Raw genomic sequence first — 22,951 nt, 5'->3', positions numbered from 1 at the left:
ATCAACTCAGAGTTTTCCAAACCTGCCCAGAAGCCGAGAGGGAAAGAATGAGAGGGAAGGAGAGAGAGAGGAAGAGAGAGAAAAACATAGAAAAAAGAGAGGAAGGAAAAGAGAAAGAAAAAGAATGGGAGTAAGGAAGAGAGGAAGAAAATCAAAATCTAGTTTGAAACTAGCTCAACTATTTAAGTGGCACTTTGATATTGATAGAGTTGCCCTATTATGAGCTCACTGTTATAGACACACAGTACAGTATTTTATTTTGAAATTCTCTGAGCCAAAACAGGGTGGGTTTTTTATTTATTTATTTGTTTGTTTGTTTGTTTATTATTTCTGTGCCGCCCAATCCCAAAGGGACTGCCGCTCAGACACTATACTTTTCCGCCCAGCCCCCCCAAAAATTAGAGGGAACACTGGCTGTAGGTCTTGCCTCCCAAGGACAATTCCATCTGTCCGTCCATTACCCTGGGGGGGGGAACTATTGACCCCCTCAGAGAGGGTTTGCAACTTGGGCGTCCTCCTTGATCCTCAGCTGACATTGGAACATCATCTTTCGGCTGTGGCGAGGGGGGCGTTTGTCCAGGTTCACCTGGTGCACCAGTTGCGGCCCTATCTGGACAGGGAGTCACTGCTCACAGTCACTCATGCCCTCATCACCTCGAGGTTTGATTACTGTAACGCTCTCTACATGGGGCCATAGTTCCCTCTAAGCTGAGCAGTGAGCAATGGCTCACTTAAAAATCATCATCAACTCAGAGTTTTTCAAACCTGCCCAGAAGCCGAGAGGGAAAGAGTGAGAGGGAAAGAGTGCCGCCCAGTCCTGAAGGGACTGCCGCTCAGACACTATACTTTTCCGCCCACCCCCCAAAAAAATTAGAGGGAACACTGCATGGGGCTACCTTTGAAAAGTGTTCGGAAACTTCAGATCGTGCAGAACGCGGCCGCAAGAGCCATCGTGGGGCTTCCTAGATTCGCCCACATTTCTGCAACACTCCAGGGCCTGCATTGGCTGCCGATGAGTTTCTGGTCACAATTCAAAGTGTTGGTTATGACCTTTAAAGCCCTGCATGGCATTGGACCAGAGTACCTCCGGAACCGCCTGCTACCGCACGAATCCCAGCGACCGATAAGGTCCCACAGAGTTGGCCTTCTCTGGGTCCCGTCGACTAAACAATGTCGTTTCGCAGGCCCCAGGGGAAGAGCCTTCTCTGTGGCAGCCCCGGCCCTCTGGAATCAACTCCCCCCGGAGATTAGAACGGCCCCCACACTCCTTATCTTTCGTAAATTACTCAAGACCCATATATACCACCAGGCATGGGGGAGTTGAGACACCTTTCCCCCAGGCTTTTTTATATTTATGTTTGGGTATGTATATGTTGTTTGCTTTTTTAAATATGATAGGGTTTTATGTGCTTTTTAATGTTAGATTTGTTTTCTCTGGAATATTGTTTTTATTATTGTTGTGAGCCGCCTCGAGTCTTCGGAGAGGGGCGGCATACAAATCTAATAAATTGAATTGAATTGAATTGAACCCACTAATGTTTCACACCCCTCGTTTAAGTGGAGGATTACCTGCAGTTCAACATTTAGATATATGAAGAGCGGAGATACCGTATTTTTCGGAGTATAAGACGCACCTTAGTTTTTGGGGAGGAAAATAGGGAAAAGAATCTGCTTCAAATCTGGCTAGCGTTCTTACCAGCACATTATTTTATCCCCTGGTTAGGACTTTAAAAAAACTTTATTTGGAGAGAGTAACAATGAAAGAGCTTGCAAGCCAGTAAGAGCTGGGAACATCATTAGCACCTGGAAGGAAACATTTGGAGCCAGTAGAGCAATGGAAAAAACCCTGCAAAGACTTAGGGTTTGGAAAACATTCTTCACAGAGAGTAACAGTGGAAGAGCTTGCAAGCCAGGAAGAGCTGGTAACATTATTAGTAGCTGGTTATGTCTGGAAAGAAACATTTGGAGCAATTAAAAAACCCTACAAAGACAGGGTTTGGAAAACATTCTTGGCAGAGAGTAACAATGAAAGAGCTTGCAAGCCGTTAAGAGCTGGGAACATCATTAGCACCTGGTTAGGGCTGGAAAGAACCTTACTCGGAGCAAGTTAGAGCAATGAAAAAAAAACCTGCAAAGACTTAGGGCTTAGAAAACATTCTTTGCAGGGAGAAACAGTGAAAGAGCCTGCAAAGTCACAGCTGGGAAGATCATTAGCAGCTAGTTAGGGCTGGGGAAAAAGAAGCTACATTCAGAGTATAAGACGCGCCCAAATTATTACCCTCTTTTAAGGAGGAAATAGGTGCATCTGATTATTTTACTGAAAGAGTAGTAGATGCTTGGAACAAACTTCCAGCAGACGTAGTTGGTAAATCCACAGGAACTGAATTTAAACATGCCCGGGATAAACATATATCCATCCTCAAATAAAATACAGGAAATGGTATAAGGGCAGACTAGATGGACCATGAGGTCTTTTTCTGCCGTCAGACTTCTATGTTTCTATGTTTCTATGTTTCTATGTTTCTATGTTTCTATGATGCCTTCATGTGTGCTTTTAAAAAAAAAACCTACGTCCGCTCCCTGCTTGGCAAAACCTCGATTTCTCTTCATTCCAGATGGAATGGCTGATGAATTCTTTCTGTTTAGCCTTGAGAATGCGGCAGCCAGATGCTATTATAAAAGACGATGCCACCGCTTAGCCGTGAAGTGCGCCGGCACATAGCCGCTGCTGTCTTTGTGTAGGTGTGCGTTTAAAGGAAATCGGTATGACTCAAATGTCCCCCCACCCCCTTTGGAGAGTTTCATTCAAGAGGGATCCAGCCCAAATTATCCCGCGGGGAGAAAAAGACAGGGATCTGAAAAGCCACCGTTGTGGTTGCCTGACGGTTTTAATGCTTTCGGCAATGTGATGGGGGCCGAAAAAAGCTTTATTCCCGCTTCCTTGAATGCTTCATCAAAAGCTGGCTTTGGCGGGGACGCGTTTGCTATCCCCGCTGAGAGGTTGCGAGACGGAGGGGAACTTAACCCGAACACCTGGATTGGAAACCAGTTGTTGTGTTCTCCTGCCTGCTGCGTGCACAGAATTTCAATGCAGAAAGTTTGTGGAGACAATAATACGTCGTTTGGCGGGACCCAGAGGAAGAGCCTTCTCTGTGGCGGCTCCGACCCTCTGGAATCAGCTCCCCCCAGAGATTAGAACTGCCCCCACCCTCCTTGCCTTTCGTAAACTCCTTAAAACCCACCTCTGTCGTCAGGCGTGGGAGAACTGAAACATCTCCCCCCTGCCTATGTAGTTCTTTGTGTATGATATGACTGTATGTGTGTTTTTTATATTTTGGGGTTTCTTGTTTTTTAGACTTTTTAAATGTATTATTGTTATTTTAGATTTTAACTATTAGATTTGTCATTATATATTGTTTTTATCTTTGCTGTGAGCCGCCCCGAGTCTACGGAAAGGGGCGGCATACAAAACAAATAAATAATAATAACAACAACAACAACAACAACAACAACAACAACAACAACAACAGAGTTGGAAGGGACCTTGGAGGTCATCTAGTCCAACCCCCTGCTTAGGCAGGAAACCCTACACTACTTCAGACAGATGGTTAACCAACATGATTTATTTATTTATTTATTTATTTATTCATTCATTCATTCATTCATTCATTCATTTAGTTAGTTAGTTAGTTAGTCCAATATACAATAATACACAATGAAGGTAATAGGGGGACACCTTCGAGGAAATGGAATTAGAGAAAGAATAGAATATAGGATAAAATAAATCGATGAGAGAATAGAAGAAAGATATAGGGATAGAAGAGAAGATATATGGGATGTAGGAGAGACAATAGGACAGGGGTTGGAAGGCACTCTGTTGCACTTATGTACGCCCCTTACTGACCTCTTAGGAACTTGGTGAGGTCAACCGTGGATAGTCTAAGGGTAAAGTGTTGGGGGTTAGGGGATGATTTGATTTGATTTGATTTATTGGATTTGTATGCCGCCCCTCTCCAGAGACTCGGGGCGGCTAACAACAATAATAGAACAGTATACACAATAATCCAATAGTAAAAACAATTAAAAACCCATTAAAGTAAAAACCAAACATACATTCAGACATACCATGCATAAAATTGTAAAGGCCTAGGGGGAAAGAGTATCTCAGTTCCCCCATGCCTGACGGCAGAGGTGGGTCGTGCAGCAGAAGGTGGTCCCTGAGATAATCTCGTCCGGTGCCATGAAGGGCTTTATAGGTCATAACCAACACTTTGAATCAGTGTTCTCTCTAATTTTTTGGGGGGGTGGGCGGAAAAGTATAGTATCTGAGCGGCAGTCCCTTTATAAATAATATAAATAATAAATAAATAAACAAACAAACAAACAAACAAAAAACCCACCCTGTTTTGCCTCAGAGAATTTCAAAATAAAATACAGTACTGTACTGTGTGTCTATAACAGTGAGTTCATAATAGGGCAACTCTATCAATATCAAAATGCCACTTAAATAGTTGAGCTAGTTTCAAACTAGATTTTGATTTTCTTTCTCTCTTCCTTACTCCCATTCTTTTTCTTTCTCTTTTCCTTCCTCTCTTTTTTCTATCAGTTTCTCTCTCTTCCTCTCTTCCTCTCTCTCTCCTTCCCTCTCACTCTTTCCCTCTCGGCTTCTGGGCAGGTTTGGAAAACTCTGAGTTGATGATGATTTTTAAGTGAGCGATTGCTCACTGCTCAGCTTAGAGGGAACTATGCTTTGAATTGTGACCGGAAACTGATCAGCAACCAATGCAGACTGCGGAGTGTTGGTGTGACATGGGCATATTTAGGGAAGCCCATGATTGCTCTCGCAGCTGCATTCTGCACGATCTGAAGTTTCCGAACACTTTTCAAAGGTAGCCCCATGTAGAGAGCGTTACAGTAGTCGAGCCCTTGAGGTGATGAGGGCATGAGTGACTGTGAGCAGTGACTCCCGGTCTAAATGATACTACGGAGTCCGGTAATAAGTTCCATGCTTCGACAACTTGATTACTAAAGTCGTATTTTTTATAGTCAAGTTTGGAGCGGTTAATATTAGTAATAATAATAATAATAATAATAATAATAATTTATTAGATTTGTATGCCACCCCTCTCCGAAGCTTGAATCTGTTGTGTGCTCTTGTGTTGCTGTGGTTGAAGCTGAAGTAGTCGTTGACAGGCAGGACGTTGCAGCATATAATCTTGTGGGCAATGCTTAGATCACGTTTAAGGCGTGCTTAAAAACTACAGGATAAAGACAATAGAGAATTCCATAATACTTGGGACAGGAGGTATGATTAGATAAACCAAAAAAAAAAAAAATTAAAACTTTAATACTGCATACACATCCAAAATAAAATGGGGGAAAAAGGAAAAACAGACAAACTGTTGCTAAATGCAACCACTGATCTCTACAGAGCCATTAATTCACAGTTAAATGCAACCCAAGGAAAGAAGTACAAAGAGAAAGAAACAAGGTAATTTAAGAAGTTAATTTATAATAAAATCAGGAAATGAAATGGAAGAAAACATGGACGGGCTATAAATAGTAAGGTCTAGCAAAACAGCTGGCATTTATGTTATTTGTTAGAAGTTCTGATACCAATGTAAATTATATTATAAAGCAGCATGCTTTATTATGTTACGTTGTTTGCTTGTATATCCTCGGATTTCTCCCCCCCCCCTTTTTTTTCTTTTCTCTCTGTGTGTCTGTGTTTTCTTTTTATTGTTTTAAATGTAAATAATTAATAAAGATTATGATCCCGTTATATAGAGCGCTGGTGAGACCACATTTAGAATACTGTGTTCGGTTCTGGAGACCTCACCTACAAAAAGAGATTGACAAAATTGAACGGGTCCAAAGACGGGCTACAAGAATGGTGGAAGGTCTTAAGCATAAAACGTATCAGGAAAGACTTCATGAACTCCATCTGTATAGTCTGGAGGACAGAAGGAAAAGGGGGGACATGATGGAAACATTTAAATATGTCAAAGGGTTAAATAAGGTTCAGGAGGGAAGTGTTTTTAATAGGAAAGTGAACACAAGAACAAGGGGACACAATCTGAAGTTAGTTTGGGGGAAGATCAGAAGCAACATGAGAAAATATTATTTCATTGAAAGAGTAGTAGATCCTTGGAACAAACTTCCAGCAGACATGGTTGGTAAATCCACAGTAACTGAATTTAAACATGCCTGGAATAAACATATATCCATTGTAAGATAAAATACAGAAAATAGTATAAGGGAAGACTAGATGGACCAGGAGGTCTTTTTCTGCCGTCAGTCTTCTATGTTTCTATGTTTCTGTGTTTAAAAAAAATAAAAATAAAAACTTCCATTGTTGGGGCATTCACAACTTCTGGAGGCAAGCTGTTCCACTGGTTAATTGTTCTCATTGCCAGGAAATTTCTCTTTGGTTCTAGGTTGCTTCTCTCCTTGATTAGTTTCTGCGCATTGCTTCTTGTCTTGCTTTCAAATGCTTTGGAGAGTATACTGACTCCCTCTTCTTTGTGGCAACCCCTGAGATATTGGAAGACTGCTATCATGTCTCCCCTGGTCCTTCTTTTCATCAAACTAGCCATGCCCAGTTCCTGCAACCGTTCTTCATATCACCTTATCACCTCGAGGTTTGATTATTGCAACGCTCTCTACATGGGGCTACCTTTGAAAAGTGTTCAGAAACTTCAGATCGTGCAGAATGCGGCTGCGAGAGCTATCGTGGGGCTTCTAGTCTGTACTTATACTATTTACTGTATTTTATCTTAGGATGGATATATGTTTATCCCAGGCATGTTTACATTCAGTTACTTTGGATTTACCAAGCACATTTGCTGGAAGTTTGTTCCAAGCATCTACTACTCTTTCAGTAAAATAATATTTTCTCACGTTGCTTCTGATCTTTCCCCCAACTAACCTCAGATTGTGCCCCCTTGTTCTTGTGTTCACTTTCCTATTAAAAATACTTCCCTCCTGAAACTTATTTAACCCTTTAACCTATTTAAATGTTTCGATCATGTCCCCCCTTTTCCTTCTGTCCTCCAGACTCTACAGATGGAGTTCATGAAGTCTTTCCTGATACATTTTATGCTGAAGACCTTCCGCCATTTTTGTAGCCCGTCTTTGGACCCGTTCAATTTGATCAATATCTTTTTGTAGGTGAGGTCTCCAGAACTGGACACAGTAAACAGCCTAAAGACAGGAGATTCCTAAGTCTGGAAGTTTTGTTTTGCAAATTGTCCCAGTAGAGTTTGGGAATTGCAAACCAGGTATATTTCTCTGTTGGCTGTCGGCCACGATGGTGGGTCCAAAAAGTGTAGGTTTGCACAAACATGGTGATCACACATCAACGATCCCTGTAATTTGCTAGCTGAAGAAGTCCCTCCATTATTTAAGGCTGGAATTAATTGCAGAGTTGGAACAAAGCGGAAATTTGCATCCTAAATGGTGTGTGAATTCTGTTTCAACCAAAAATAGAGAGAATGGTTGTATAAACAGAGGCATAGAATCAAATTCGCTCCCCCAGGCTTCGGGAAAGCCTCCTGAATCCTGGGGATAGTGGGGAAACGGCCCAACCGGAAAACCGGAAGAACGTTTCCGAACTTCCGGTTTGGCCATTTTTCACCTTCCGCAGGCTTCCCGAGTCCAGAGACTTCAGTGAGGCCTGTGGTGTTGGAAGTAATGGGCAGCCAACAAGGGGACACAATCTGAAGTTAATTGGGGAAAAGATCAAAAGCAACGTGAGAAAATATTATTTTACTGAAAGAGTAGTAGATCCTTGGAACAAACTCCCAGCAGATGTGGTTGGTAAATCCACAGTAACTGAATTTAAACATGCCTGGGATAAACATATATATCCATTGTAAGATAAAATACAGGAAATAGTATAAGGGCAGTCTAGAAGGACCAGGGGGTCTTTTTCTGCTGTCAATCTTCTATGTTTTTATATTTCTATCAATCTTGTTTGCTGTGCATTACTATTTTTTGTGAATAACAACAACAGCAACAACAACAACAAGAGAGTTGGAAGGGACCTTGGAGGTCTTCTAGCCCAGCCCCCTGCTTAGGCAGGAATCCCTCCACCACTTCATTCAAATGTTTGGGACACTGAACTGGGACTTTGTGCCCCTGCCCTGCTTCCGCCTTTCTTAAGCCCAGGGCTTGTGTGACAGTTGTGCATTTAATGGACTCCTCTTCGGCAAGATCACCGCAGGCTTTACGGAGGGCGGGTGGCGTAATCCTTAGACAGACACGAAGGCTGCTGCGCTGTGTAAACAGGAGTGGATGAATTGGTTCTGCCTGGAATACATCAGGTGGAGACGCCACGGGCTGTGAATATCAGAGAGGGTGGGGGTGGCCTCCCCCTCCCCTTTCGGATGGAGAGCAGCGGGAATTTCACCCCTTTATCGTCTCTTTTTCTCTCTTCTCCCCCTTCAGGGCCTGAAGCCAATGGACCATAATGGGCTGGCTGATCCATACGTGAAATTGCACTTACTCCCTGGAGCAAGCAAGGTGCGAGGAGGGACTCTCTTTCATTTGGAGGGAGGGGGAGGGGAGGCTTCACGGAAGCTCTTTTTTCTAGGAAAGGACCTTCACTGTCAGTTCCCACCCAGGGGTTGTCGGATGACACTCTTCTTGATCCAAGCATCCTCCCCGAGCGAATTGGAGGTCAGGGTCAGAGCGTGGGAGGTGAAGGAGATACTGGACGAGGAGGAGGGGTTGCCTGGAAAACATAAAGGAGAAGAGGGGGGGGAATATGGGAAGGGGAAGAAAGGGAGGGAGGGAGAGAGGAAGGAAGGAGGGAGAGAAGGAAGGAAGGAGGGAGGGGGAGAGGAAGGAAGGAGGGAGAGAAGGAAGGAGGGAGGGAGAGAGGAAGGAAGGAGGGAGAGAAGGAAGGAAGGAGGGAGAGAAGGAAGGAAGGAAGAAGGAAGGAGGGAGAGAAGGAAGGAAGGAAGGAGGGAGAGAAGGAAGGAGGGAGGGAGAGAGGAAGGAGGGAGAGAAAGAAGGAGGGAGGGAGGGAGGGAGAGAGGAAGGAAGGAGGGAGAGAAGGAAGGAAGGAAGAAGGAAGGAAGGAGGGAGAGAAGGAAGGAGGGAGAGAGGAAGGAAGTATGGAGGGAAGGAGGGAGGGAGAGAGGAAGGAAGGAGGGAGAGAAGGAAGGAAGGAAGGAGGGAGAGAAGGAAGGAGGGAGAGAAGGAAGGTAGGAAGAAGTAAGGAGGGAGAGAGGAAGGAAGGAGGGAGAGAAGGAAGGTAGGAAGAAGGAAGGAAGGAAGGAGGGAGAGAAGGAAGGAGGGAGGGAGAGAGGAAGGAGGGAGGGAGGGAAGGAGGGAGGGAGAGAGGAAGGAAGGAGGGAGAGAAGGAAGGAAGAAGGAAGGAGGGAGAGAAGGAAGGAGGGAGGGAGGGAGAGAGGAAGGAAGGAGGGAGAGAAGGAAGGAGGGAAGGAGATAGGAAGGAAGGAGGGAGGGAAGGAGGGAGGGAGAGAGGAAGGAAGGAGGGAGGGAGAGAGGAAGGAGGGAGGGAGAGAAGGAATGAAGGAAGAAGGAAGGAAGGAAGGAGGGAGATAAGGAAGGAGGGACCGAGAGAGGAAGGAAGGCGGGAGGGAAGGAGGGACCGAGAGAGGAAGGAAGGAGGGAGAGAAGGAAGGAAGGAGGAAGGAAGGAGGGAGAGAAGGAAGGAAGGAGGGAAGGAGGGAGGGAGAAGGAAGGAAGGTGGGAGAGAAGGAAGGAGGGAGGGAGGGAGGAGAGAGAGAAGGAAGATTAAGATTAACATTTATTAGATTTGTATGCCGCCCCTCTCCAAAGACTCAGAGTGGCTCACAACAACAACAATACAATACAGAGTAGAAATCCAAGGTTCGATAAAAAACGAAATTTAAAACCCATAGATATTAAAAACAATCGTTACAGCACAATCACACCATTCTCATGTATTACATTCGGGGGGGGGGAGGTGGTGGTGGTGGAAGAAATAGTTATTTCCCCCATGCCTGGCGACATAGATAGGTCTTCAACATCTTGCGGAAGGCGGGAAGGGTAGGGGCAATTCGAATCTCCGGGGGGAGTTGATTCCAGAGGGCAGGGGCCGCCACAGAGAAGGCTCTTCCCCTGGGTCCCACCAGACGGCATTGTTTAGTTGACAGGACCCGGAGAAGGCCAACTCTGTGGGACCTGATTGGCCGCTGGGATTCGTGCGGCAGAAGGAAGGAGGGAGGGAGGCAGGGAGGCAGGAAGAAGGAAGAAGGAAGGGAGGGAGGGAGGAAGAAGAGAGAGAAGGAAGGAAGGGGGGAGGGAGGAAGGATGGAGGGAGAGAAGGAAGGAAGGAGGGAGGGAGAGAGGAAGGAAGGAGGGGTGGAAGGAGGGAGAGAAGGAAGGAGGGAGGGAGGGGGAAGGAGGGATGGGAATGGGAATGAGAAAGAAGGAAGGGAAGAATGAGGTAGGTAGGTAGGAGATGGTAAAGAATGGGGGAGGGGAGGAGTGGAGGAAGGAAGGGGGAGGGAAGGAGAGGGGGAGGAGATGGGAATGAGAAAGAAGGAAGGGACAAAAGAAGAGAGGAGAATGAAAGTGGAAGGAAGGGTCTAAGGAAAGAAAGAGATAGGAAGGAGAAGGAAAAAACAAAGGCAGGAAGGAGAGTTAATTAATTTAATTTAATTTAATTAACAGGATTCATATGCCACCCAACTGCAATGGACTCTGGGATGGAAATGAGAAAGAAGGAAGGGACAAAGGAGAGAGGGAGGGAGGAATGAGGTACAGAGGGAGGAGATGGGAAGGAGAAGGAAGAAAGGAGATGGGAAAAGAAGGGGACAGGGAGGGAGGGGGGAGGGAGGGAGGAGGAATGAGAAAGAAGGAAGGGACGAAGGGAGGAAGGAGATGGGAAGTGGAAGGAAGAGTGGAAGGAAGAGTGGAAGGAAGGAGATAGGAAGGAAGGAAGGAGATGGGAAGTGGAAGGAAGGATGGAAGGAAGGAAGGAAGAAAGGAAGGGTGGAAGGAAGGAAGGAAGGAAGGAAGATGAAAATGGAAAGGAGGGAGAAAGAAAGAAAAGAAAAAAGAGAAGAAAGGAAAGAAGGAAGGAAGGAGATGGGAGCGAGAAAGAAGTGAGGGAGGGAGGATAGGAAGAAAGTCAAGGTTGACTCAGCCTCCCATCCTTCCGAGGTGGGTAAAATGAGGACCCGGATTGTGGGGGCAATAGCCTAGCTCTGTTTAAAAAGTGCTATTGCTAACATGTTGTAAGCCGCCCTGAGTCTAAGGAGAAGGGAGGCATAAAAATCGAATGAATGAATGAATGAATGAATGAATGAATGAATGAATGAATGAATGAATGAATGAGTAACTGGGGGGAGATAAATTTGGGGATTTTGCTAAAATATTGAGCCTTCATGAGGGATTTTTCTTGACTTATTTATTTGGGGAGGGGGATCAGGAGTGATGTGGTGGGCCTAGAGGTGGAGCTCTCACCTCAGAATCAGGAGGCTGTGAGTTCGATCCTAGGTAAAGACAGATATTTCTCTCTCTGGGCACAATGAGAATATATCTTCTGAGCAAAACTCCGCACTGGCGACAGGGAGGGCAGCCGGCCATTAAAACACTCTGCTCGCTCCATTCAGTTGCTCAGACTCCACCCCGCAAGGGATTATGGGATCATTAAATGAAGATGACTTTGGGGGGAATCTAGTCAGAGGAAGGCTGTTGTGTTATTTCCCCTGGGACCCCAACATTCGAGCTGGTTGTGGTGCTTAACAATTCTGTGGCCTCCTTCAGGAGGAAGAGCAGCATATGAATTCTACTATATATTAGAGGGTGGGGGGAAACCCCCACAGTTTCCACGGGTGAGTGGAGAAGGATATCCAAATTAAGCAGGCCTCTTGAATCTCCTGGTGTTAATTAGTTGTCGCATTGTGAACAGTCGCCTTTCTGTTTGAAACGTGTGTGTTCCTGCCCTTTTTTTCCGGTGTGACTTTAAGGGAATTTTTGTTGGCCATTAATTTAATCCAACCTTGGGGAAGATTTCAAGAGATAGAAGGTAGGCGGCAAATAAATGTAACAAACACAAACAAAAGAATAGAATAGAATAGAATAGAATAAGAAAATATAGAATAGAATAGAATAAGAAAATGTAGAATAGAATTAAATAGAATAGAATAAGAAAATATAGAATAGAAAAGAATAAGAAAATATGGAATAGAATAGAATAGAATAAGAAAATATGGAATAGAATAGAATAGAATAAGAAAATATGGAATAGAATAGAATAAGAAAATATAGAATAGAATAAAATAGAATAGAATAAGAAAATATAGAATAGAATAGAATAAGAAAATATGGAATAGAATAGAACAAGAAAATATAGAATAGAATAGAACAGAACAGAATAGAATCGAATAAGAAAATATGGAATAGAATAGAATTAAGAAAACATGGAATAGAATAGAATAAGAAAATATAGAATAGAATAGAATTAAGAAAATATGGAATAGAATAGAACAGAATAGAATAAGAAAATATGGAATATTATTATATTTTCATATATCCTTAATTATTCACATACATCTCTAGAACATAAGAAGAGCCCTGCTGAATCAGGCCAAGGCCCATCGAGTCCAGCGTTCTGTGTCACACAGTGGCCCACCAATTGTCCATGGGGATTTTGAACAGAAAGAGAAGGCAAGACCCTCCCTTTCCCTTGACCCCCAACAAATGGTACCCAAGGGAATCCTGCCTGCCTCAACCAACGTAGAGGCGGCACTTGGACATCCATTTCAATAACCATGGATACACTTGGCATCCATGAATCTCTCCAATCCTGCCTTGAATCTATCCAGGCTGACAGCTGTCATGACCTTCTGGAAGGGAATTCCATAAACCATGGACCCTCTGAGTGAAGAAATATTTCCCTTGATTTGTCCTCACTTTCTTACTTATGAGCTTCAGGGAGGGCCCCCTCGTCCTAGTATTGTGTGATAGAGAAAAGAATGTTTCTCTCTCCACCTTTTCTGTCCTTTTCTATTTTGTACACTTCGATCAAGTCCCCCCTTAAACGCCGTCTTCCAAGGCTGAAGAGACCAAAGCGTTTCATTTCATTTCATTTATTAGATTTGTATGCCACCCCTCTCCGTAGACTCGGGGCGGCTAACAACAATAATAAAACAGCATATAACAAATCTAATATTTAAAATAACTAAAAACCCTTATTAAAAAAAAAGATAAACACACAAACATACCATACATAAATTGTATAGGCCTGGGGGGAAAAGAATAACTCAATTCCCCCATGCCTGATGACAGAGGTGGGTTTTAAGGAGCTTACGAAAGACAGGGAGGGTGGGGGCAATTCTAATCTCTGGAGGGGAGCTGGTTCCAGAGGGTTGGGGCCGCCACAGAGAAGGCTCTTCCCCTGGGTCCCGCCAGATGACATTGTTTAGTCGACGGGACTCAGAGAAGGCCAACTCTGTGGGACCTAACTGGTCGCTGGGATTCGTGTGGCAGAAGGCGGTCCCGGAGATATTCTGGTCCGGTGCCATGAAGGACTTTATAGGTCATAACCAACACTTTGAATTGTGACCGGAAACTGATCGGCAACCAATGCGTTGCAACCTGGTTTCATAAGGGAGATGCTCCATTTCCTTGATCATACTTGTTGCCCTTTTTTGCACCTTTTCCAGTTCCATTATATCCTTCTTGAGGTGCGGTGACCAGAACTGTACACAGGACTCCAAGTGTGTACTCTGAATTAATTGCCCCAACAGCAAAAGTTTTTAACATAAGAAGAAAAAACATAAAGAAGAAAAGAAAAAAACAATATTACTTATATCATCCCTTCATATCTGCGGAGAGGGGCGGCATATAAATCTAATAAATAATAATAGAAACATAGAAGTCTGACGGCAGAAAAAGACCTCATGGTCCATCTAGTCTGCCCTTATACTATTTTCTGTATTTTATCTTAGGATGGATATATGTTTATCCCAGGCATGTTTAAATTCAGTTACTGTGGATTTATCTACCACGTCTGCTGGAAGTTTGTTCCAAGGATCTACTACTCTTTCAGTAAAATAATATTTTCTCATGTTGCCTTTGATCTTTCCCCCAACTAACTTCAGTAGATAATAATAATATCTACTAGATCTTACTGAATAACCTCATAACAATAGCATTACCGGAAAGTGAAGGCCATTGTAATTTTGAATGGTCATTGCTTAAGACCCACCTATGTCGCCATCGAATTGAGATACCCCCAGGCTTATATAGTTTATGTATGGTATGATTGTGTTGTATGGTTTTAATGATGGGTTTTGCAATGTTTTTTAAACATTAGATTTGTTATATTGTTATTATTGTTGCTGTGAGCCGCCCCGAGTCTGCGGAGAGGGACGGCATGCAAATCTAATTATTATTATTATTATTATTATTATTATTATTATTATTATTAATAATAATAATAATAATAATAATAGAAATAATTTTAGTTAAGTTAAATTAATGTAATTAAATAAAACAAGCAAATAAATAAATAAATATTTGATTAAATTCAATTAAATCAATCGTACATCTAGAACTACTCCTAAGCTTTTATTTTTGGGGGGGGGGGGGGTGTTTTAATAAAGACATGGCTATGGGGGAGGTAGGATAGATAATCTGTTTAAGATTTTCTTAAAGCCCTTGTTACACTACTTCATCAAAAATTTGTCTCAGTCAGCTTAACAGCCATGGAATTAAAGAAAAGCTGGCTAAGTGATTGATTAAAGACCAGAAAGCAAAGAGTAGACATAAATAGACTTTTTCCCCCTCCACAATGAAGTTGTATAAAGAGCAGATTCACCCAGGATTCTATTTTAGGAGTGGAGCTGGTGTTTTTAAAAAAAAAAAAATATAATGCTAGACCTCATTTAGTGACCACAATTGGGCCTGGAACCCCTTTTGTTAAGCAAAGTGATCGCTAAGTGAGAAAGTACGATTACGTTTTCCTTTTCCTCCTATCTCTGCTCTTGAGAATGCTTATCCCCAGAGAAAAAAAGTGATGGCATCAAGGCACAGGCAAGTAATACAGTGTTCCCTCACTTTTCGTGGGGGATGCGTTCCGAGACCGCCCACAAAAGTCGAATTTCCGCAAAGTAGAGATGCGGAAGTACATACACTATTTTTGGCTATGAACAGTATCACAAGCCTTCCCTTAACACTTTAAACCCCTAAATTACAATTTCCCACTCCCTTAGCAACCATTTAGATTATTACTCACCATGTTTATTTATTAAAGTTTATTTTTAAAAAATTATTAAAGGTGGACAAAAGTTTGGCGATGACATATGACGTCATCGGGCGGGAAAAACCGTGATATAGAAAAAAAACCGCGAAGTATTTTTTAATTAATATTTTTGAAAAACCGTGGTATAGACTTTTCGCGAAGTTCGAACCCGCGAAAATCGAGGGAACACTGTATATGCAGTGGTACCTCAAGATACGAACCCCTCGTCTTACGAACAACTCGTGATACGAACCCAGGGTTCAGAAAAATTTTGCCTCTTCTTACGAACTTTTTTCGAGTTACGAACCGGTGTTCGGAGACTGCTGGGAAGCCGCGCGGCTGTTTTAAAAGGTGACAGCCGGGCGGCGGGGCTTCCCAGAAGCCTCCCGAACGCTGGTTCGTAACTCGAACAAAGTTCGTAAGAAGAGGCAAAAATTTTCTGAACCCCAGGTTCGGTTCGGGAGGTTGCTGGGAAGCCCCCCAGCCCGGCTGTCACCTTTTAAAACAGCCGCACGGCTTCCCAGCTGTCTCCCGAAGCCGAACGCGGAAGTTCTGCTTTGGCGTTCGGCTTCAGGAGACAGCTGGGAAGCGGCGCGGCTCTTTTAAAAGGGCGCAGCCGGCCTGGGGGGCTTCCCAGCACCCCAGGCCGGGGGGTTTGGCTGAACGGATTAATTGACTTTACATTGTTTCCTATGGGAAACAATGTTTCGTCTTACGAACCTTTCGTCTTACGAACCTCCTCCTTGCACCAATTAAGTTCGTATCATGAGGTATTACTGTACTTTATTTATCTATCTAATCTATCTATCTATCTATCTATCTATCTATCTATCATCTATCTATTTGTCAAACAAGTAAAGTAATATAATACATATTAACATAACCTAACCTAAGTAGAACGTAGTAATAGAAAGGATAATAATACAGTAGGACAGGGACGTTAGGCCCAAAAGCGCACTTAGGCATGCCCCTTAGAAAAGGCGAGAGGTCGATGGTAGATAATGTAAGGTTGAAGATTTTGGGGTTGGGGGAAGCAACAACAGAGTCAGGTAATGAGTTCAGGCGGTGACCACTCTATTGCTGAAATCGTATTTTCTGCAGTCAAGTTTGGAGCGATTTCCATTCAGTTTGTATCTATTACGTGCTCTTGTGTTGTTGTTGAATAGAAGACTGACGGCAGAAAAAGACCTCATGGTCCATCTAGTCTGCCCTTATCCTACTTCCTGTCTTTTATCTTAGGATGGATCTATGTCTATCCCAGGCATGTTTAAATTTAGTTCCTGTGGATTTACCAACCACGTCTGCTGGAAGTTTGTTCCAGGCATCTACTACTCTTTCAGTAAAATTATATTTTCTCATGTTGCTTCTGATCTTTAATATTTAATGACGGTGTCTCGGGGTTGTGTGAGCCGCTCTGAGTCCTTGGAGAGGGGCGGCATAGAAATCTAACAAACAAATAAACAAATAAACAAGCAAACAAATAAATAAATAAATAAATAAATTTGCATCCTTCAGACAAGCAAAGTCAGTGGGGATTGGATTCACTTAGCAACCTTATTACTCCCTTAACAACTGCTGTGATTCACTTAACAATTGTGGCAAGCACGGTCATCAAAATGGGGCAAAACTCACTTAACAGAGGTCACACATAGCAACGGAAATTAAAGCTCTGTTGTGGTTATAAGTCAAGAACTACTTCAACTCACATTAGAAAGCAATGTGTTAGTGATGTGTATATATGTGTGTGTATATCTACTACTTATCAAACTAGAGAAAAGTGGGATAGGCAGCAGCACTATTAGATGGATTGGCAACTGGCTGACCAACCACACCCAGCGATTTGCCCTAAATGGGTTCATGTCCACATGGAAAGAAGTCAGTAGCAGGGTAGCACAAGGGTCAGTCCTAGGCCCAGTGCTTTTCAACATATTCATTAAGAATATAATAGAATAGAATTTTATTCTGCCGCACGAATCCCAGCAACCGATTAGGTCCCACAGAGTGGGCCTTCTCCGGGTCCCGTCAACTAAACAATGTCGGTTGGCGGGCGCCAGGGGAAGAGCCTTCTCTGTGGCGGCCCCGACTCTCTGGAACCAACTCCCCCCAGAGATTAGAACTGCCCCTACTCTCCTTGCCTTTCGTAAGCTCCTTAAAACCCACCTTTGTCGTCAGGCACGGGGGAACTGAGATATCTCCCCCGGGCTTATACAATTTATGCATGGTATGTTTGTATGTATGTATGTTTGTTTAGTAAATGGGTTTTTTAAAAAAAATCAAACCGGGTTTTTAAAAATATCTTAAATTGTATTTGGATTTGTTATAAATTGTTTTTATTCTGTTGTGAGCCGCCCCGAGTCTGCGGAGAGGGGCGGCATACAAATCTAAATAAATAAATAAATAAAAATAAATAAATAAATAAATAAATAAATAAATAAGTGTGATTGGACACACAAGGAATTTGTCTTGGTTCATATGCTCTCAGCGTACATAAAAGAAAAAGATACATTTGGCAAGAATCATGTGGTACAACACAATGATTGTCAGAGGGGTCAAATAAGCAATGAGGAAACAGACTCTGTAAAGAAACAGATGAAACAATCGATCACATACTCAGCTGCTGCAAAAAGATCGCACAGACTGACTACAAGCATAGACATGATGCTGTGGCACAGATGATCCACTGGAAATTGTGCCGGAATTATCATCTACCAGTGGCAAAGAACTGGTGGGATCATAAGCCCGAAAAAGTGGTCAAAAATGAGCAAGCAAAACTACTATGGGATTTCCGACTTCAGACTGACCGAATTCTGAAGCATAACACACCAGACATCCTGATTGTGGAGAAAAAGAAAGTATGGATCATCGACATCGCAATCCCAGGATTCAGCAGAATTGAGGAGAAGCAGCTAGAGAAATTAGTGAAATATGAAGATCTAAAAATTGAGCTGCAACGACTCTGGCATAAGCCAGTGAAAGTGGTCCCAGTGGTACTTGGCATGCTGGGCGCAGTGCCAAAGGATCTCAGCGGACATTTGAAAACCATCGGAATTGACAAAATCTCCCATCTGTCAATTGCAAAAGGCCGCTTGACTGGGATCGGCAAACATAATTCGCCGCTACATCACGCAGTCCTAGGTGCTTGGGAAGCGCCCGACTGGTGATGAAATACGAAATCCAGCATAGTGATCTCGTTTGCTGTATTGTACTGACAATAACAACAACAACAACAATAATAACAACAACAATAATAATGAGGGGGACGCTTGCCCAGGTTCACCTGGTGCACCAGTTGCAGCCCTATCTGGACCGGGACTCACTGCTCACAGTCACTCATGCCCTCATCACCTTGAGGTTCAACTACTATAACGCTCTCTACATGGGGCTACCTTTGAAAAGTGTTCGGAAACTTCAGATCGTGCAGAACGCAGCTGCGAGAGCAGTCATGGGCTTCCCAAGGTATGCCCATGTTACACCAACACTCCGCAGTCTGCATTGGTTGCCGATCAATTTCCGGTCACAATTCAAAGTGTTAGTTATGACCTATAAAGCCCTTCATGGCATCGGACCAGAATATCTCCGGGACCGCCTTCTGCTGCACGAATCCCAGCGACCAATTAGGTCCCACAGAGTAGGTCTTCTCCGGGTCCCGTTGACTACGTAATGTCGTTTGGCGGGCCCCAGGAGAAGAGCCTTCTCTGTGGCGGCCCCGACCCTCTGGAACCAACTCCCCCCCAGATATCAGAGTTGCCCCCACCCTCCTTTGCCTTTCGCAAGCTCCTTAAAACCCACCTCTGTCGTCAGGCATGGGGGAATTGAATTTTTTTCCCCCTTCCCCCTAGGCTTATAGAATTTATACATGGTATGCTTGTATGTATGAGTGGTTCTTTAAATTGGGGATTTTTTAGATTATTTTTAATATTAGATTTGTTTACATTGTCTTTTTATATTGTTGTTAGCCGCCCCAAGTCTTCGGAGAGGGGCGGCATACAAATCTAATAGATAGATAGATAGATAGATAGATAGATAGATAGATAGATAGATAGATAGATAGATAGATAGATAGATAGATAGATAGATAGTGTTCTGTCTGGGTTCCCCCAGACGCCAACACCAACTAAAAAGAGTAGCCAGACATGCTGGTAAAAAGCAAAGTCATTTTATATCTTTGAAAACAAACACAGATAACAAAAACTGTTCTTACAAACTGGAATGCTGTGAAGCTTCACAGAAGACTCACGACGGCCAGACAATACAACAGGCTTCTTGCTGGCACACACACCACTGTAGATAATAAAACCCACGCCTCCCCCAAGTTTTCAGCCTTCGAGGCCACAAGCCAGAATCAGAGATGCCAAGGATCGAAGCAAGGTCACAGGACTCCCAAAAGATACAGGAAGGGCGGGCCTGCCTTTTCAATTTTTCTGAGGAGAACCACACCCAAACCCAGCTGTTGCCTATTAGGGATGGAAATACCTGGCTAATTGCCCCCTTCGTTGTGCTGCCCTTCTCTGCCTCATATCGATGATGGCTTGTGCGTTCTCATCTAATGACTCCAGGCTACTCGCTGGGGAGAGCTCGCCCCCGGGGGTCTCAGGCTGTTCCCCCCTCCTCCTCGTCCTGACATTCCTCTTCCCCGTCTGCCTGGTCCTCCTCCTCCTCCTGTTCCTCGTCCTCCCCCTCTGAGCATGGAGCCGGCAGAGTTCCAGCCGTTCCCTGAGGAGCCTCAGACTGAATCACAACAGATAGATAGATAGATAGATAGATAGATAGATAGATAGATAGATAGATAAACAAACAAATAATAGCAGCTGCAGAAGCAGCCCAACGCGTTCCCCATTGTGCGCTTGCTTACTCTCTTATCATCCCTTCCTCTCCATTCTCTCCGTTCTGCGAGTGCGCTAGGCATGGAAAAACTCGCCTACAGAGATTACTTGTTGCTTTGTTTTCTTCCTCACCCCTCACTTGTTGAAGCAATCCCTCCACTCAGTGAGGGGGTGGGTGGGAAAAACACACACAACACCCCAAGCAATCTCGGCAGGCAACCTCTCCTGTGTTTGACTTGTTTTTTTCCATTTTTAAAAATGTGAGCAACTGTAAAAGCGATGCGCATTGTGCAAAAAAAAAATCGCAACGACACATAGAGGGGCAGAACTAACGGTGACAGATGAGAGAAAAGACGGTGTTGGAGTAATTGGGGAACGGGTCGACGGAGGTGTAGAAACTGGGCAGATCTATTGCGAAAAAGGTCAGCATCGCGTTAAGGAGAATAAGAACCCGTGTGGAAAATAGAAAAGCCAGCATTATAATTTTCTATTCTAGTCTACTTCCCTGCCCCTCCTCTCTCTATATACCGTACAGTGGTGTCTCTACCTAAGAATGCCTCTACTTAAGAACTTTTCTAGATAAGAATCGGGTGGTGGGGGTTTTTTGCCTCTTCTCAAGAACTATTTTTCACTTACAAACTCGAGCCTCCGAAACTGTAACTGGAAAAGTCAGGAATAATAATAATAATAATAATAATAATAATAATAATAATAATTTATTGAATTTGTATGCCGCCCCTCTCTGCAGACTCCGGGCGGCTAACAACAATAATAAACACAACATGTACAATCTAATAATAAAAACAACTAAAAACCTCTATTATAAAACCAAACATACACACAAGCATACCATGCATAACTTGTAATGGCCTAGGGGGAAGAGCTATCTCAAACAAACTTCCAGTAGATGTGGTTGGTAAATCCACAGTAACTGAATTTAAACATGCCTGGGATAAACATAGATCCATCCTAAGATAAAATACAGAAAATAGTATAAGGACAGACTTGATGGACCATGAGGTCTTTTTCTGCCGTCAGACTTCTATGTTTCCATGTTTCCATGCTTATATGTTTATATGTATTGGCAGTTCTGTGTTAGCAAAAACTTCAGAACTGAAGGATTTAGGGGTCGTGATTTCTGACAGTCTCCAAATGAGTGAGCAGTGCACCGCACCACCATGGCTTGGGGGATTTTCACTTAACCACTTAATCAAGACACAGACTTCAGAGGAGAATCAGAAATGCAGAAAAAACACCATTGCCACCAACCTGCCTTCCATTGAGGACCTGTAGACTGCACGAGTCAAAAAGAGGGCTGTGGAAATATTAACTGACCCTTCGCATCCTGGACATAATAGATAAGTGGTCAGAGCAATGGGTCCTATTCTTTTTAATATGTTTGTGAGTGACATAGGGGAAGGTTTGGTAGGGAAGGTTTGCCTATTTGCCGATGACTCTAAAGTGTGCAATAGGGTTGATATTCCTGGAGGCGTCTGTAATATGGTAAATGATTTAGCTTTATTGGAGAAATGGTCAAAGCAATGGAAACTGCAGTTTAATGTTTCCAAATGTAAAATGATGCCCTTGGGGAAAAGGAATCCTCAATCTGAGTATTGTATTGGCAGTTCTACATTAGCAAAAACTCCAGAAGAGAAGGATTTAGGGGTCGTGATTTCTGACAGTCTCCAAATGGGTGAACAGTGCAGTCAGGTGGTAGGGAAAGCAAGTAGAATGCTTGGCTGCATAGCTAGAGGTATAACAAGCAGGAAGAGGGAGATTGTGATCCAACTGTATAGAGTGCTGGTGAGACCACATTTGGAATAATACTGAGTTCAGTTCTGGAGATCTCACCTACAAAAAGATATGGATCAAATTGAACGGATCCAAAGACGGGCTACAAAAATGGTGGAAGATCTTAAGCACAAAATTTACCAGGAAAGACTTCACGAACTCAATCTGTATAGTCTGGAGGACAGAAGGGAAAGGGGGGACATGATCGAAACATTTAAATATGTTAAAGGGAAGGTTCAGGAAGGAAGTGTTTTTAATAGGAAAGTGAACCCAAGAAGATGGGGACACAATCTGAGGTTAGTTGGGGGGAAGATCAGCAATGTGAGAAAATATTATTTGACTGAAAGAGTAGTAGATGCTTGGAACAAACTTCCAGCGATGTGGTTGGTAAATCCACAGTAACTGAATTTATTTATTTATTTATTTATTTATTCATTCATTCATTCATTCATTCATTCATTCTTCAGACTTGTATGCCACCCCTCTCCGCGGACTCGGGGCTGGGGTAAACATATATCCATCCTAAGATAAAATACAAGAAATAGTATAAGGGCAGACTAGATGTACCAGGAGGTCTTTTTTTGCCATCAATCTTCTATGTTTCTATGAGGTCGTAAATGGGGCCAAAATAGCTTGATCGCTGTTTCACTTAGCGACGATGGTTTCGGGCTCAGTTGTGGATGTAAGTCAAGGACTACCTATATATATTTGGAAAGTGGGGAAGCTACCAATGAACAGAGTAAATTATTTGGTACGCCTCCCCAAGCCCAAAATCGTGATATTAATTAAATAAATTTAAAAAGTTCCTTCTCCCTTTAGAAGCTAATCGGTGGCGTTAATGAGTAAATATCACCTACTTTGTCTTCCTGACATGTCTTGAAATAGGTTAAGCCGAGAGATGATGACATGCTTTGAAATAAATTAATAATTTTCTGGCGGTGATCTGCTGCTAATCCATTCCTTGCAATAATAACAAAGGTAGGAAGAGAACAATCACATCCCAGCCAACTTTGATATGCTTGTTTAAACAAAATTATTTGTTATTAATAATGGAAGCTTCCCTGCCTTCCTTCTGTCTCTATTTCTCTGA

At 43.2% G+C, this 22,951-nt stretch overlaps 1 protein-coding gene across 1 annotated transcript in view; it reads left to right on the top strand.

Moving 5' to 3' along the window:
- The window catches only part of LOC139155946 (double C2-like domain-containing protein beta), a 295,913-nt gene that overhangs the window by 187,810 nt on the left and 85,152 nt on the right, over positions 1–22,951 (top strand). Inside the window, exon 12 of the mRNA XM_070731359.1 lies at positions 8,449–8,523. Within this exon, the coding sequence (XP_070587460.1) occupies positions 8,449–8,523 (75 nt within the window). The remainder of the gene's footprint in view (positions 1–8,448; positions 8,524–22,951) is intronic.

Source organism: Erythrolamprus reginae, chromosome 1 (assembly GCF_031021105.1).
Source record: "Erythrolamprus reginae isolate rEryReg1 chromosome 1, rEryReg1.hap1, whole genome shotgun sequence".
Lineage (NCBI taxonomy): Eukaryota > Metazoa > Chordata > Lepidosauria > Squamata > Dipsadidae > Erythrolamprus > Erythrolamprus reginae.
This window is presented reverse-complemented; position numbering and strand designations above follow the sequence as displayed.